General features: G+C 30.6%; 1 protein-coding gene across 1 annotated transcript in view; it reads right to left on the bottom strand.

The window, feature by feature from the left end:
- LOC148226501 (zwei Ig domain protein zig-8-like) overlaps nucleotides 1–18,704 on the bottom strand; it is a 301,938-nt gene that overhangs the window by 24,689 nt on the left and 258,545 nt on the right. The window contains exons 4-5 of the mRNA XM_088203567.1: nucleotides 4,693–4,770; nucleotides 1,119–1,251 (exon numbers count right to left, since the gene is read on the bottom strand). Coding sequence (XP_088059693.1) covers nucleotides 1,119–1,251; nucleotides 4,693–4,770 — 211 coding nt within the window. The remainder of the gene's footprint in view (nucleotides 1–1,118; nucleotides 1,252–4,692; nucleotides 4,771–18,704) is intronic.

The following is an 18,704-nucleotide window of genomic DNA, read 5'->3' as shown; positions in this document are numbered from 1 at the left end:
ATGAAATGACTAAATATTCGTCATTTAGCAAAACAAATGTTTTGGTTTTTCGATGTTTTTTTATTTCTTAAGAAATAAGAATTCGCATTTTACTTCCCAATTTTGTATATGTAACATATTTTGTGATTTTGATAATGGAGATATTATTGTGAATATCTTTATATTATTTATGTGGAGAATAAACTTCAATAAGTTGATGATTTTAAAGGATACGAATAATCGAAGGACCAAGACGGATCGATCTACTTCAATTGATTACAGAGTTTCGGGCTTCTGTATTTATATCAATATTATAAAGAAAATTATAAATAACAGCCGTTGCTACTTAGCATATTTTATATTTCGAACAAGATAAAGAAAAAAAGTCATTGTATTATTGAAAAAACGAGATTTAATTTCGCAAATTTTATGGCTGAACATTGTGGAAACCCCTCATATATTTTTTCAATCTGCCGATTTCAAGGTAGACCAGTTTTTTTTTATCTGATTACTAATATTTTTCATAGACTACCAAAGTATAGATAAGGAAAAAACCATAAACATATTTATCTCAAAAGCTTTCAATCAAGCATGCATATTTAGAACATCTGGACCCACCATTCCTTATTCAGCGGTATAAAAAAATTCAAAAAAATTATACAAATTTATTATTTCTATGAAAAATCTCGAGAATAAGTATTGATTTAGTATATTATGTAAATATTTATTAAGTAAATAATATTATTTTTGGTTAAACGGTTTATAATGAGTTAAATATTGAATATTGTACATTATATTCAATCACTTTCTTTTTCAATCGCGCGATACTTATGCGGCAATAAAGGTACGCTTTTATGGGCGATTAAATATTTTCTTTTTGCGGAAAGCACTCTATCAAACGTAAAATATATATCTCGCATAATACTTTACGCGGCTGTTAAAATTATATTGCTTAATAAATTCGGCATATAATATTATATATGCGTATATAAATATATGTATCGAAATTAGGATTACGATCCATTAAGTCATTTCGCAGAGGGAACGATAAACGTTTGCCAAATTGGCTGAACGCGACAGGTGTTTTCTCAACTGTTTTAATCGGGCAATAAATTATTTGGTTGAAATCGCGTACTCACCGATGACGTTCAGCTTAAAGGCAAGTGACATTTTTGGTTCTGTGTTGACTTGACACTCGTATATGCCGGCGTCCCTTTCTTGTGGAAATTTTATCTGAAGTGTCCAATTTTCTGATCTATCTGGCCTAATTACCTGAAAACAATAAAACAGTTTAATTAATTTATTATATAAAAATATATTTACAAATAAACTCAATACACTGTTAAACTTCGAGTAATAAAATTTGCGGTATTGCACTTATCACAATTTTATTTGTGGGTTGTACTTTCGAGTGTAAAAAAAACATATTTATATCATTTAATGTAAGTTTTTATGCTAGATAATAATTGCTTAGACTAAATCTGTAAAGATGCTCTTTATTGTTTATCGTCTTAAGCCATAAGAGACAGAGAAGTAGTAGCCATGTTTTAAAAAGACACGTATAGCTGTCGCAATTTTATAAAAATAAATATGAATAATGCGAGAACGTGCAACGGTTCTACGTCCTTGTTATAACTGTAATGCGGAAAAATAAAATAAGCTGAGAGAATGCAGATCTTTTTTAATTTTTTCTCATATATTTTTTAATGCAACGCAAGCTCGCGAATCTTTGATATAATACCTTACAAAGGAGCTTTGCGCATAAAAAATAGCTTCACTGTAACGTTATAATTAGTAAGTAAAAATATATATTATGTTATTTCTTGCTAAACGATACATATTTATGCCGATACTATATTATTTAAAATCAACACATTTAATGATAACATAAACAGATTTAAGTACCTCTTATCAGTTATCGTTATTAAGGTGCTCGTATATATTTTTCGTTTATCTTTTCTTTTCTTAAAAGAGTATACACGCTTTTGTCTTAGGAGTAAAACGGCCTAGTAAGGATATTTGATTGCGACATTAAGGGTGGATACATAAGAAGGGATGTAATGTTGCACACGCGGCGCCTCCGCACGTTCTCTATACAGTGGGATAACTCCTCTTTCACAGAGTTGGAGATAATGAGAAATTTCCTTTTCGCCAAAGAAAACTATTCGCACTCGGCAACGTCATAAATCGAAATCACGGTCTGTGCAAACAACGCAATGCTAATGCCTCTAGAGTGGTGCTCTCTCTCGAATAAAGGACATATTTTTATGAAAGTTGCATTCTTGTCTGTGTATATATGCATGGCATGGCATTCCGTTTTGCGAGGGACCAGCATGAAAATATGCTAAGCGACGGTTAAACACATTACGTGTATTATTTTAAAATGGCGCAATATGTAATAAAAAAAATTCCGAAAATTTTATTACAGTAACATAAGTAGCAATTTGAGTAAATACTTTATCCAATTTAAAGCAACAATAATACGGTCAATTTTTTAACAAAAGTATATATGGACAAAAATAGAACTCTTAAAATCATGTATTTTAAAAGTTAAAAAAAAATATCTCTGAGAAATAAAATTAATAACAATTCAACTTCCGCATAAACCACTTAACTTTGTATTATTGCTTAACGGATCATTTATGCGCTAATTTTAATAAATAACAGTATGGGCATTTTATTTTTTTATACAAAAAAAGATTTTAATACACCCCCGACTATTTGCTACACTTAATTCGCTCATACCTAAAAAGTAGAAGATTGTTTACTAAATAATAAACACTTGATACCGCGTAAAATTCTAGCTGGAGTTTTACAGGGAAGTTTGCTCAGTCGCTTTTTTTATCTTGTATAATATAAAAATACGCGTTTATTTATTTACAATGACATTACAGTTATTTTAACAAGCACCTACAATCCCAAAATTTTTTTTTTTTAAATAAAAGAAATATTTCGAGAGGTGGAAAATAAAAATCTTATAATAAAACACATTGCATTATAATTTACGAAAGTTTGTCAATAGCAGTAATGTAAAATGAAAAATCTGCGTTAGATATCTGGGCATACACATGGACTCTTAAGCTTAAATTTAACGCATTTTGCAATTTCGCTCAAAAGGGCTTGCCACCATTGAAATTTCCCTCCCCTAATCATAAGCACTACTTTATACACGCTGAATAATCTAAGCTTAAATGCATCAGCGCAATTAACATTACAATTTTTTCTAATGTCTTAAACTCTTTTTGCTCAATATATTTATTAAAAAAGCTAGTAAAATAAATTAAAAATATTATATGAAATGACAATTAAAAATTTTGAATCTATATTTTTAGCTCCTCACATTAATATATTATTATTTATAATCCATCACACATGTAAGTTTATGCAATATATTTGACTTTTTACTATAAAATAATTATTATCAGTATTTATTAAAATATTAAAATATTAAAAAAGTAATAAACATCAATCAAATTTTGGAATTTATAACGTTTTTATACTTAATAAAAATGCGATACTTTAAAATTGATAATAAAAATATGTTATTATGCTATAACCGCTTTATATGATTAAATCAAGTAAGTTGTAGCACGCACAATTTTTTTTTTTGTTTACAAAATATCTACAAGTCTGTATATATATTCATCAGGTCACGCCATACAACATGATCATTGCTTGTATATGGGTATTGAAGCTTTGAAAGCAAAAAAATCATTGCTTTTAATTTTATGAAAATATTAAGTGGAAAAGATTGATTATCTTTGCTGTGCAGCTTTGCGGAACACATAAAATAAAGTTTTCAAGGTATTAAAACACGATTATGAATTCTCTTTAATTCTTCCTATATGCTCTTTTCGCGTGTGAGTGTTTGTTCTTTTATAACGTTTATTATTCAGTTCATAATGTGAGTATTTTTGCATGCGAGTGTCTGCTTAAGAGAAATGTATTTAATAATCCATAACCAGAAATTCTTGGAATGAGTGATTAAAATACCAAACAGACAAGATTTTTAATATTATTCATAAGACGCCTTTTTCATTTTAACATTACTAAGTGAACTATTTATTACCTAAATAAACAAATAGTAATAACAAAATCATACAATTGTGCTAAGTTTACAATTTGTATCAATAGTTATTAACGTTTAGTTAACTTGACTTGTTTAATATAAGTTTATCTGTTAAACGGAAACGTCAATACAATATTAATTTTAAGTAAACTTCTCTAACTCGTGTTGTAAAATCTATGTAAAAAATCCTTGAATAATATAACATGAAATCAAATATTTTAATTTGAGAAAAATAATATTTAAAGAAAAGGATAATAACATTTATTATAAGCAAGCTTTAGCTAGATTATTTACTTAAGCAATGTAAAGTACATATAAAGACCAAACGTTAACAATTTTACATAACTATTTGCATATTATTTAACTCTAACAGACTTTACATACAATCTCATAGTTGAGCTTTATACAGTATGCGACTCAAATTAACTTATTCATTAAGCTTTCATTTTGTACATGAATGCTATTTAGTGTGTTATATAATTTATATATATTTTTAATAAGTATGAATTAATTATATTGTTATTAATTTTTTTTATCGAAATAATTATGTTGCTCAAGTATCCTTGTTTTAGCTGGTTTATACAGTTTAAGCTATGCTGTTTGACTTACGATTATATTGTTTATGAGCTTCAAAAATTACTTACTTGAAATCTTTGGTCTGATGTATATGTTAAAATCCCAGCGGTCAATATGTGAAGATCTCTTTTTCTTATCCACGAGACCTGTAACAAAAATGTTAAAACGGTTAACGTCAACCAACTTGAAGCATATATACATAAACTCGTAGTATTATAAATCATATTCATTTGACGTAGAACGCGCGGATAACACGAAACCAATGGTTCGCGTGAACTCGAATCGTATGTGTTGCGAATTTTTCAGCCGAAAACCCGGTCGGCTTTTTCACGTTATTTTTACACACGCCGGATCCGTAATATTTTTTAAACGTTTCCAGTAAACGGATCAATACTTCGATGGTAAAGTAATAACGAGTCGAGAAAAAAACGAGTTTACGCTTCGAGCTAATCCGACGTATAAAAACAAAGATGAAGTAATTTACGGATTACGGAGTTGAAAGAATGATTTTTTAATTAAATTTTGAGGACTGACTTATTTTAAAACATATGGATTTAATAAATGTGGTATAGTTTTAACTTTGCATATAGCATCGTATCCATTGAATCGAATGTTTTAACAGAGAATATAATAATTTCATATTGTATAATAAGATCAACCGATATATGCTTAAAATAAGCAGCTTGACCCGATTTGATTTATGGTTTTATTTTAGAAGTACAAAAATGCAACAGACTTTTTTAACTGTTCTTTTTATGGAAATTCTATTTGTTGACCAGAAGGATATGAAAAAATCTTTTCTATTTTGCTGACGTTTGACGTTAATATTTTTGATTTTATTACGTATTTTTAAAACTTGAAAAAAATACTTTCTCCTCTGGTACACTCTAGCAATCGTAGCTTTTTTTGCTCGAGAAGTATTGATGTTTTTAACATTGAATCTCACGTATTATACATAACATATTTTTTGCATTAACTTGATATAGATCAGCTGTTCTTAATAAACTAACTAAGCAATTAAAAATATATAAATGCGATATGTTGCTGCCATTCAAGAAATAAAAGTCTTGAGAAAATAGACTGCGCGATATTCTATAGCTGTAATGAAGGTGATCACATCTTTGGACCTGAATTCATTGTTAGCAATAAGAATTTGCATCTAATTATATAAATCGATCAATACATTAAAGAAAGTGCCACCGTGAAATTGACCACGTCTTCGTGTGTCCAATCTAATACACGTCAAGTCATATCGTAGGACTAATGTAAAGTCGGACCATTACTTAACTATTGGAAAACTGCGTGCTAGCATATCCTATTTCAAAAAGGAGAAACTCACACTTTAAACTACTGAAAAATAAAGACGTGACAATACAATATAAAAATAAATAAAAAGAGGCTCTCAATTACTACGAAAAAAATGTTACACAAAAATAACTTAAAGCATTTTGAAATTACTGTGAAAATTAGTAATGGAAAATATATCAGGACAGAGACAGAAATGGTTCGATAGAGAATGCCAAAAATCAACTAGAAAGAAAAGCCTGGCATATATAATATTGCAGCAAATAAATCCTACAATATAATTTTTAAAAACTACAAATAACTGTTCAGAGACAAAAAAATCCACAGGTAAAAGAACGACAAAGCAAGAAACATATAGAGATTAAACGCTCAGTAGATTATTTACAGTAAAGTTAATCAATTTCGAAGAGAGTTTAGGCTAATAAGCTCCATGTGTAAGAATGAAGAAGGAACCATCATAACTGAAAAATTAAAGTTCTCAGGGGTATATGGGTGAAGCACTTCGATGACCTGACGATGAAGCATTCCGATGACAAAATTACTACTCCGAAGAGACAAGCAAATATCTTAAGTGGTGATAAATCCTCTCGGGAAAAAGTAAACTAAGCGGTAATCTCTCGTCTCACTAAGTATAAACAACGTTCTACAGATATGCTGAAAGAGGTTGGGATACGCCCTTACACAAATTTATTAAAAATATTTTGCAACATAAAAACATATCCTCTGAGCTTAACAAAATAATTATATGTCCAATACATAAAATAGGTTAATTATTAATATGCTCGAACTACGTAAGTATAACGTTATTAAACACAACATATCAAATATTATCATATTTATTTATTTATTTATTTATTAAAATTATAATCATCGTGACCTGACAGGCAAACCCAATGCGTCACGATAGTCAAAAGTACAAATACATCATAATACATACAAATATAAACAAGACAAAACAACAGACACAAATCACCTCAACAGGTGTGCATTGTCCCATACGAACTGAACCAAAACTCCATATGTGCAAGAGAAAATGTCAATATTTCTATGGACAGAATTGAGCAGATAAATAGCCTTGGCCAGAGAAGAGTTGGCAAGTGCTCCAGTTCTAGACTTAACAGGCAAGAATAGTGGACGCGACCGAGAACTATAAATACCATCAGGAGCCCACATTTGAAGCTGCTCGGGCACTGAAGGATTGTCTACGATGCCCTTAAGCAATTTCCAGAAGTGTTTAATTACATAAACACTTCTGCGAGTCGACAAAGAAACGTATCCCAGGGCTCCCAAAATAAAAGCACTGGGAAACAAGAACGGATAATACCCGTATTCCTTTAAGTATAAATATCGAAGAAATTTACGTTGTACTTGTTCCAGCTTCAATTCATTACATTGATTCATTACGCCTGGGATCCAAATGATGAAGCTAGTTTCTAGTATGCTGCGGACTAGAGTATCATAAAGAGTGCGCAATACTTAAGTATTCCTGAAGTAACGCGCATTTCTCAAGATAAAACCGAGAATTTGTAAGGATTTGCTATGAGTCTCTGCAATGTGCTGGCTAAATTTCCAACGTTCTTCGAAAGTCACTCCTAAATCCTTAGTTGAAGAAAACCTTTCCAGAAAATATCCGCCTAGATGGTATGAATATTTTGCCGACGTTAATGACCTTGAAAATGAAATTGTGTGACATTTCTTTAAACTGAAAGGCAATTGGTTATAGCAAGCCCATTTCCATAAAGAGTTGAGATCCTCCTGTAGGTCGAGGGAATCAAAAATCAAATACATTTTCTTGCAAATTTTCAAGTCATCTGCATATAATAAAAAATCTGAATGCTCTATTGCTGTTTCTATGTCATTAATGAATAATAAAAACAACAATGGACCCAAATTGGATCCTTGAGGTACTCCAATAGGGGTCTTATATCGTTCTGAAAAAGAGTTATTATACTTGACGAATTGATATCTATTGGTCAAGTAGTTTGAGAATAGATTTATGAGATCTTCAGTAAACCCGAAATTAGATAACTTTTTTACAAGTAAAGCATGGTTAGCTATATCAAATGCTTTTTCAAAATCTGTGTATATGACGTCCACTTGTACACCAGAGTCCAATGATTTTGAAACATAAATATACTATAGCAAGCCGCATACAATCTAATGGAAAAAAAACTATGAAAGAAAATACTAATGCGGATTCAGAATTAGAAAATACCCAAAAGCTCAAATTTTAGAAAAGATCAGAGAATTCAACATCAAAACACACCACCCATTTACTGATTTTAAACTGCATATGTATCTATAAATAGAGGTTAATTATATGCAGCGATAGAGAAATTAGACATCCATAATACGTTTAATTCCATGGTAAAACTCACAATGTAAAGTGTCAAACGCCAAATAAATTGCAGAATATGCTGTCCAGGTCCTTGCTTGCGCTTAATGATCTGTTTAACATTTTACTGGAAAAAATAACCAGTGATGCCACAGTCAACATCCCAAGCAGTATATATATGTATATAAAAAAATCTGTACAAATTTTTGCCTATGCATATGATTAGCATATTGTAACAAGAGCAAAACAGACAATAAATAGCACTAGAAACGATTTTACACAACTAGCACACGCTTTTGAAACATTAGCCAAGAAAATAGGCATCAGAATTAATGAGCAGAAAACAAAATACATATGGCTCAGTGGAGAAAGTATCCAGCAAATATCAAATAAATAAGTATTCTTTCGAGTGTGTCAACGGTTCTATATACCTAGAAAATCAGTTAATAGCCAAAAACGACATCAGCGAGTAGTGTTAGCAAATAAAGTATAATTTTAGTATAATCAGTTCAAATCGCAGACATTATTTCGTCACACGAAGATACTTATGTACAAAACATTGATTAGATCTGTGCTGACATATAGTTCGAAAATTTGGACAATTACTAGGGCTGACGAACGACTGTTTGACATATTCGTGAGAAAAGTGCTACGAAGGATATAAGTTGCTAGATGGCAACAATTCGTGCATCAGGACAAAAATAACGAGCTCTACAGTCTCTTTCAATGAGAGACTTTCATTAAAATAGGAAAACTACGGTGGACACGACATGCCACGTTGCACGAATGGACTTTACACCGAAGCAATTGTTGGGTAAAAAGCCAATCGAAGATCAACCGACAGAGCAAAGCTTCAATGGTTAGACGATGTGACAAAATATGCCAGTGAAGTCAAAGCCAATAACTAAAGGAACCTGGCGCAGGGCCGAAGGAGATGGATGTTGTATTAAAACACGATTCTTGGGTTACGCATTAAGTTAATCACAAGCGAAAAAGTTCGGTTTAACGATTGTTGGTTTTAATAAGAGCTTTTTTATATGTAAAACTAAAAGAAAGGAGTTTTGTATTAAAAAAAAAATGTATATAATATTTTACATTGATATCTCATTATTCAATTGCTCAGAATTCTGATTAATATTTTTTGTAAAATATAATGTGGCGACTGTCGACCACCATGAATAGTAACGCACAAAAAATGGCAATTGTCTCATTGTTAATGCCCGTAACCAAGAATGTTCACCATTAACAATGAGACAAACATCATGGCACAAGAGGGATTTCTTTTGACCACACAACACGGGTCGTTAAGAGAATCCCTTTTGTGACTAAACGGTGCGGGTGCATCCCCTAGAAGAATATAAGCCCGGACTCCGACGAGGAGACGGCAGTTGATCCGAGTTGATCCGCAGTGGACACAAGACCTTGGCAGAGAGCCCGAGGCAATCAAGCGAGACGCTGGGGCACGAGACAGACCAGACGCCAGAGAGTGGAGTCAGAGGCAAACGACGACCAGCGGCCTTCCTGAGGAACCAGCTACGCGCCTCCACCTGACACTCCTGACACCTGTCGCATGCAGCTTGAGCCATCCTGAGCATCATCAACTGCACGAACTCCGACATCACGAGAAACGTCACGCCATATTCGTCCATTAACAAACTTGTAAATATAAAATAATAAACAGTCTATTATGATTCGACCAGGAGTCTCATTGGCCGCGAGGTCAACCACCCCTAGGGTTACGCTCCCTAAAATAACATCTTTATTTTTAGGTCTAGATTATAATTAAAAAAAAATATTTTATTAATAAATTAGATTTTCATAGGTTTGAGGTTCATGCAAAAAGCCTTATGTAAATATTATTTATATGATATTAAAAAAGTTAAAAATCTTAAAAACCCATTATTTTTATTTTAATTTTAATATTTCACGACTGTTTCTTTATTAGTGTCAATAATATGTTATTTATATAAAAAATACCTGACAAATATCATTTAATGATACAACATTTTAAAACATTACAGAAGTACTGATTTATTTTTACTTTTACTGCTTTATTTAATATATTTTTATTCAAATCCCTTTTTTAATAATTTTTCAATGAATGATAACATTGTATCTAACTTGATATGAACAAATTACGCATTAAATTATGTTAACTTATGTTTAACAAAGTGTATTAAATTAAACTACTTATTCATACTCTAAATATATAAATATTTTTATATTTTTTCGTTGAATTTTTAATTTGTTTTATCGTGTCGATTAAGTAAAAATACAATTTTTATTTCACTAACATTATTCAAGCAAATTAATAGCTTTTTCAGTTGTGGTACAAGTTATTTTTATTCTAAATATATAATAATACATTCCAAGGTCGGAAAATAATGAAATATTAATTATTATTTACGTGAAATATAATAATATATTTTGATACGTACATTTTTATTTACCGTACTATGTGAACATATTTAACAGCTACTGATTCAGTTAAAGTTTATTTAAAAGGGCGTTATTTTTTGTATTTTGTGAAATTCATTATGTACGTATGCGTAAATCTAAAATGTCTATTTACAATCCCTTTTCGCCAGCCATTCATTCTAGACTACTGATTTATGATACTTGAAAATAATTGATGAATACGTATAGAGGGCAGAGTAAACCGTCTGATGTTACTAAAATACATCAACGAAGGTTGAACCTTAAAAAAAGTTATAAAAAATGGCGTTCGGAATGAATATACTGCGATATATTTATTATAATAGTCGTTATATTAATATTTATACATAAGCAATATAATTTAAAATGAATTATCAATATTTCATTTATGAAATATTTACGCAGATTTACTAAAAAATATATTAATTTTCACGGTGTTCTCTCGCAGGTTTATTCAGCACTTCATAACTCACCCATAAATTATCATACTTTCTCAAGTGGCAAGACTTATCTTTTGTGTTTTTTTGTCGGTACTAAACGGCAAACAGAGAGAAAGAGAGACAAATATTTACTTTATAAGCCGTATGCATTATACATATTGAGTTGATATTTACGAACGGCTATAAAGATATGACGTAATGGGCATATAAACAAGAAAATTATAAGAATGTTGTTGTGTATCTGTTTTTTGCTAAAAATATCGATTTTTGGTGTATTGTATTATATTTTTACATGATATAATATAATATTGGACTAATAAGAGAATATATCACCAGTATCACATCCGGTTTTTTTCTTTTGGCGGCATTGATTTAACTGTGTGTGCTTCCATGATTTATAGTCTAGTGATTCGAAACACAGAAACGCACAGGCATTAGTTTTATAACATCCAGATGAGAATTGTTAGATGTATTATAGTATATTCCACTCAACGTGAACTTTGTGCCAAAAGTACTGGCAGTGTGGGGTATCAGAAGAGAAATGACAGTTTTTTTGGCTTTTTCGTACCGATTTCTTTTCGGTTTTGCAACTTTTTCGTATAATTAATGGGCGGCTCTCTTCACAGGAGCGCGACTTCACTCCTGCGCACATTTCGCTTCGACAAACGCGGGAAGTAAATAATTTTATAGCAAAAAAACGTGATTTATAGCTGGGATACCATACTCGATAATTTTATCTTCAGGGCCGTGAAATAATTTTCGGTGTAAGAGAAAATTGAAAAATAAATGAGACAGATATAGGTTTGTATTTAAATAATTTTTAAGGACTTGATATATATTATTGTATTAATTCGATTATAATAAAAAAAACTAAAGATAGATTTTATACATGTACATTAGTGATTTTTATGCGAAAGATGCATTTTATAGGACACCGCATAAAAAATATTGCATAAAGAGAAACACGGGTTACGTAGAAAAATTAGGGATGCGTTTCATAATTTTCATAACTGCATGACTCTAAAACAGTGGGTTAAATATATCCAGAATCGTATAAAAATATACGGCTTACATTAAAAAAATTTGGATACATTTTATCATTTTTTAAAACTGCATAACTCCTTAGCAGTAAATTAAAATATATGCAACAAGACATAATTGTCATTATCTAAATATTTGCAAAATCTAGATTCTTTCACCAATCATAATTTTTTTTTTCTTTCAAAGCGTTTATAAGTGTTTATTAAAACAAATCTTCTCATGCTTGTAATGAATATATGAAGTTTCTGTACCTTCGCGAGACAATAAACATTTCTTGGAATATGTTTTTGTAATTTGAACTCTTTGGAATTCATAGTTACTACATGATCAAAATTATTGATCTGCCCGAGTGGCGTACAAGTATTGAACCATAAATTCAAGTTACGCAAACCTTAGTATGGTCGTTTTTAATTGAAATATAAAATTCGTTTATGTTTCTTTATATTTTTTGTAGCGCTTAAAACCTCAGAAAGACATAAAAACGCCAATAAACAAAGTTTTTGCTCCTTCGGATATGAGGCGTCGCCTTTCCCTCGCCGCCTGGATGATTGCTGAGCTTTTTGACTCGTAAATTTTATATTTTCCGGCCTGCGGCGAATAATGAGCTTGAATTTATTTATTTAAATTGCCCGATGAAAGCGCCGCCCCCGGGCGCGATAAAACATAAAAGAAATGAATTTTCCCACCGCGTCGCCCCTGTGTGTGTGGACGTTGAACATTTTCACATGCGAATTTGCAACACCACGCCCATGAACTGAACTCGAATAAAACAAATTTCATAACGAGGTTAATGTAGTTTTTTTAACTCGCTGACTCGCACGCGATTGAGACCTTATATTATATACGATATAGGCTTTGTTTTTCACAGGGTGGTCAATAAGTTACTTTTTTATTTCTTTATTTTATAAATACTTCCTCACCCTGCAATTCTCAGCATTTTAATTTAACTGTAAAAATATTTTTTAAATAATAAACTGCTAACTTCAATACTTTAAAAATATCCAAAAAAATACATGTATAAAAATGTGTTACTGGCTTCATATTTACAATCGTAAAATTTATAATACAAAATAATAAAAAGTGCACAACAACCATTTTTAATTAAAATTTACTAAATAAAACTTAGATGAACTAGGAACAATATTTTTAATAATTAGAATATGTTTCTTGCAATTTTTATAAAAATACTTCAAAAAGGTACTAGTCCAGTCAAATAAGGCAAAATAAAGGCTAAACCTCGGAATGAAAGATACCAAGCTGAAATTTTGTACAGACCTTCGTTTTGATGTTCTAAGGACAGGGTGAAAAGTCTCATAATATATCGTGTCTGCTAATCAAGATATCAAAGGTCAAAGGTCACAAAATTTGTTTTTTTGCAAATATCTCGCGTTTTATGCGTTGCACGTCATTAGATGCTTCACAAAACTTGTAAAGCATAAAATTTTCTACAAGTTTAGTTATATTATTTGTTTTGTATCATTAACCGTTTTTGAGATATAGCGCGAAGAGTGGGAGGCGTACATCCGTTTATAGAATCCAGCGAGTATTTCTACCTGATTAACTTGGTATAAGCTTTGAAAAAGTTAACAATCGTGAAAAAAGTGGTCTCGGCAAGTCGTTTGAACCATAATTTTATTACTTTCTTCATTGTATTATTAGGAATTAAAAATGAAATATTGCTCGATAAGAAATTTGTGCGAAAAAATTTAAAGAGTTGAGAGATGTCCTTACGGAGTATGTACCAGATGATAAGAAGATCATTTCCAAATTAAGAGAAAAATATTTAACTGATATTATAGTTATAACGAAGATTGGATCATTCCCTATTTTTTCTTTTCGCGATGCTCAAGCTTAAGTTTTATCCATAGCTTGGTATGAAAATAAAAAAGGCACTTCGGAAGAAGAACACTTGTGCGTAGTGGAAGCTGCTGCGGCGATTATTTGAGAAGATATTCGATATTCTGTTGTTGAGACCAAGTCTTATCCGCCCCCGAGTAAAATATTAATGAAGAAATTCCGAAAACTTTATTACATTTTCTGCAAGAAGTTATTATAAAGAACAGGAAAGGAAAGACGGGGCATTTTAAAACGAAATACACAGCTATAAGTCATGCTATAATGACTTCCATACGAAAACGGTCCTTTTCTTCGCAGTTATTAATAGGCCTATCTGTATTTCTTCATAGAAAAAATACAGATAGGCCAAACATCCAAAAAGACTTTTGGATGTTTTGTCAAGTTTAGGTTTTTTCGCTTCATATAGTGATACTGTAAAATGTTAAATTTCAGCTGTTTATCACCCACAGCCTCGTAATCAACCATCATAGTCAAGTGCCTTAGTACAGTATGCAGTAGATAATGCAGAAAAATATTTATACTCTTGATGGCTATAATACTGTTCATATAATGGGAATGATAAAAATAATAACTCCAAAATCTGAAGTTATATCTAATGACCGCATAAAGAAATTTACAACAAAACCAAGTGCAAAGGAGCTAGCAGCACTATCACATATACCCCTTCTAGTGTATGAAAATCATGTCGTACCCTGATTGAGCAAGAGATTCAAGTTCAAAATTTTAATGATGTAGAAGAACTAACCGAACAAATATTTAATGTAGTTGATTTGTTGTGGAAGTACGGAAAGTGGAAAAATATCTCACCGTTGCCAGGGTGGAATGGATTTATTGAACAACTTACAAAAAACAATGAGAACTTTGTAACTTCTCGGATTCTGTTTCTTACTTTTATTCATCATCCTGTGAGTAATATGGACACGATTTACACTACATTACAGTGTGCTATAAACACTGCCAAGAAACATGAACAAAGAACATGCTTAATAACTTTTGATTAGCCGTTGTACATAAAAGCACGTGAAATCGTAGCAGCTTCAGATGCTAGCTCAGACTTGTCCAGAGTAGTTGTGAAACTAGGAGGCTTTCATATGCTTATGTCTTTTATTGGATGCATAGGGTATATAATAAATGGAAGCGGAATCAAGGAAGCTCTCAGTACAATTTATGCATCGAATTCTGTCGACAAAATGTTGGATGGTCCCGCTTTTGCAAGAAGTATCAGAGGCCATACGTATTACTTTTTGCATTATCGATGATGATTTTTGAAGATATGGAGATTGAAAGTTATAATGCTTTAGATGGGTTCATTCAGCAGATAACAATTTGTGATGTTTTCTACGAAACTGTGGAAGAATGTACAGGTAACTCTGGCTCCGTAGTTTACATAGTGTTATCCTATAAACGGATGCGCGCTTCCCACTCCCCGCGCTATATCTCGAAAACCATTAACCATACGAAGAAATAAATCACAACAAACTTGTAGAAAATTTTATTTTCTATAAGTTTTGTAAAACATTTAATGACATGCGACGCAAAAGAAGCGAGATATTTGCAAAAAAACGATTTTTATGACCTTTGACCTTTAAAATCTTGATTAGCAGACACGATATCTTTTGAGACTTTTCACCATATATTTAGAACGCCAAAACAAAGGTCTGTGCAAAATTTCAGCTTGTTATCTTTCATTCCGAGGTTAAACCCTTATTTGACTGGACTATACCGTAAATCACATATACACGAACGATGCAACATTTCATAGATAAAAAATTTAAAATGCAGACGATGTGAAAAGGTAGCTATCAGAATATATTTAATCGAAGCCTTCAATATGTTATGCTTATGGAATCAAAAATTAACTTAAAGTTAAGAGAATCTCTTGAAGATAATTATATTTTAAAGCATCAAAATTAAAATAAGCATTTAAAACGAATTTTTTCCAAAATTACCCAATATAATTATCTCATAATAAAAAAAAATGTTTATTAATTAGTTTTATCTTTCTTACAATTGGATAAATCAACGGATGTCAGTGATATTTTTCAATGGCTTGTTTTTATTAAAATGTTTTTTGCAAATTCTTATTAAATAATAACCGTTGGGGATGATTACATTACAAGAGAGCACTTGAGGTATCGACATTTTTACTGGATTTAAGGAATACGTAACCAAGATACAGTTGCCATGATTGAATCTTAATCACCGCCGATGGAGCAACGGTAATGAAAGGCCTTGTGGAATAATTAATTTCTATTAAGATTTTCTAGATATTTTGAGGTATCACTGCATTATTCATCAATTAGTTTTATTTAGAAAGAGTGTGATGGATATTGCCAGAGGAAAATCTTTTCAATAGCGACTTTTTTAAATGCTATTAGGTGTACAATAAGACAACCGTATTTTACACACAAATTTCAGGTGGTTAAGCCAAAGCAGGTTTTTGTAAAGATTTCGATTTATGTAAGACGAGATCGTTTATTTTCTTGTAGAAAGAGCAGAGGATCATCGGTGCTTTCTTGATCAATCTCTGTATGACTAAATGTGCCAAATGTTAAACTGCAAAGGAAAAATAACACAATCAGTGATTTCTACATTAAAAAAAATATTAGTTAAGATCAAAGACCTCAAAGATAAATGTTATAATATATTTCGAAACATCACGGAGCATTAAAAAAGATTTTAAATTGAGATTTATTTAATTCAGAAAAGTACGTCAGTCCTGGTACGATTTATGATCAATTTAAAGAAATGACATGGATATTAAATTAGTTGCAAGTAAACTTGCAAAGCTAATTTATTTTGACAATTTCTCATGAAAATAAAATTATTGAAATTATAATCATGTTTTTGCGACTCAACAGTAATAAGATAAAAAATCTAAAAAAATACGGTTATAACATTTTATTATAAAGATATATTTAATCAAAAAATATAGCAAGTAAAAGTAGTTCAAAACCAGATACCATACTGTGAGAAAGGGTGAGGTTAGTGAAAGTGCAACTTCCTAACAGGGAAACTTATTAACTAGAACAATATATAAAATAACCATACCTACTCCACGCTATAAAACTAAATAATATTCTATATTTTAACTAATCTACTGTACTCTAATTTACTTCTATAAATTAAAATTGTATTTTTAAAATGAAAATTAAACCAGCTTATATTTGAGGCCTAATTTCTAATCAAAGCATGTTTATTTTCTGTGAAATAAGTTTATTTTTCTAAGGTTCTGTAGTATTTAACATCTAGTAATACATTTTTATGTCATAAAAAATAATATGCAATTACGTTAATAAACTAAAGATAGCAAGTTTATTATTAAATGAAAAAATCATATACGATATTTTGTTTTAAGCAAGCGACTGAAAAATCTTGAACAATAAAACAGTTATTCTAATAAAAGATAAGATATTTAACAGCAAGATGTCAGTTCATTAAAATATATTAATCAAAAATATTAGATTTTACACATACATGTTTTTAATTTGACAATGTAATTACAAAGTTTAATATCTACCTAACATGAGTAGCTTAATATTTACATATTATTAAAAAGAAACGTTGAATAAACTGTATAACATTGATAATAAAACATTAAATTTCTGGAGTGAAATATAAAATAAAATAAAAATCTCTAAAGACAGCCACGTAATATATTATTTTAGAATATTTTATAAGTAAGCTTAAAAATTGATTTATCAAACTAAACACCACTTCTTCTAGAAAAAAAGGGCTTTTTTGTTGTAGAGATTTCTGCAGAATTTTCTTTAAGCGATTAATTTTCTCTAAGCGACTAATTTTCTCTAAACTCTGCTTCACTTTACTTCATTGAATTTTAGTATTTTGTAATTATGTATAAATTAGAAGTTATGTAGGGCCAAAAGGTTTATTTTGAAATTGTTAATACAGATAAATATATGGGTATGATTTTTTTTATATAAATTTTTTGTATATATTTTACCTAGGCGTATAATAATAAACAGTAAAAGTAAATATGTTTTATTTATCTAGTTGTGTGATTTTTAATATACAGCCAAAGCATGATGACTTTGTCAGAAAAAAATAAACTTTAGTCCACATCTTAGCTGCGTTTTTACTAAGCATTGATTTATACTTATTATGGTTGCCTTTTAATTTCCATATTTAAGATATGAATTTTGATTTTTTAAAATACGATGCTTTATGAATTTAAAGTACGCAACCTCAGCTTAGGCTGCGGCACCGAATAGGTTAATCCGGCTTCGGTAAGGCCACGTAAACAGCTCAATTATTTTAGCATGATTACCCTTTCAATCAACGCCAAACAAAGGAAACACGGTTTTGTTATCGTTCTTGGTAAACTCTCAGAAGCTTCGAACAAATAATATGTTGATAAATAATCAATTTTCGATTCGCAAATACGACAGCTAAGCAATATCAAATTCCTAAATCATCCAAGCGTAAGCGTAATCGATCTGCAAACACTCAATATGCAAATTATTAAACTTTAATAAGTGTATGATAATCAATAGGATATTAAACAGACCCTAAACTATTGGCCAAGGAATAAATCACTTGAGCGTTTAGGATTATCAGCGTTTGGCCACAGCGGATTATCTAAAGGTTTATCTAGCGAACGCTATATTTATTTATCCACCATTTAGTCGAAGTACGTATACCTTTA

The sequence above is a fragment of the Plectrocnemia conspersa genome, unplaced genomic scaffold (genome assembly GCF_051122295.1).
Source record: "Plectrocnemia conspersa isolate PC_06_02 unplaced genomic scaffold, ASM5112229v1 ptg000014l, whole genome shotgun sequence".
NCBI lineage: Eukaryota > Metazoa > Arthropoda > Insecta > Trichoptera > Polycentropodidae > Plectrocnemia > Plectrocnemia conspersa.
This window is presented reverse-complemented; position numbering and strand designations above follow the sequence as displayed.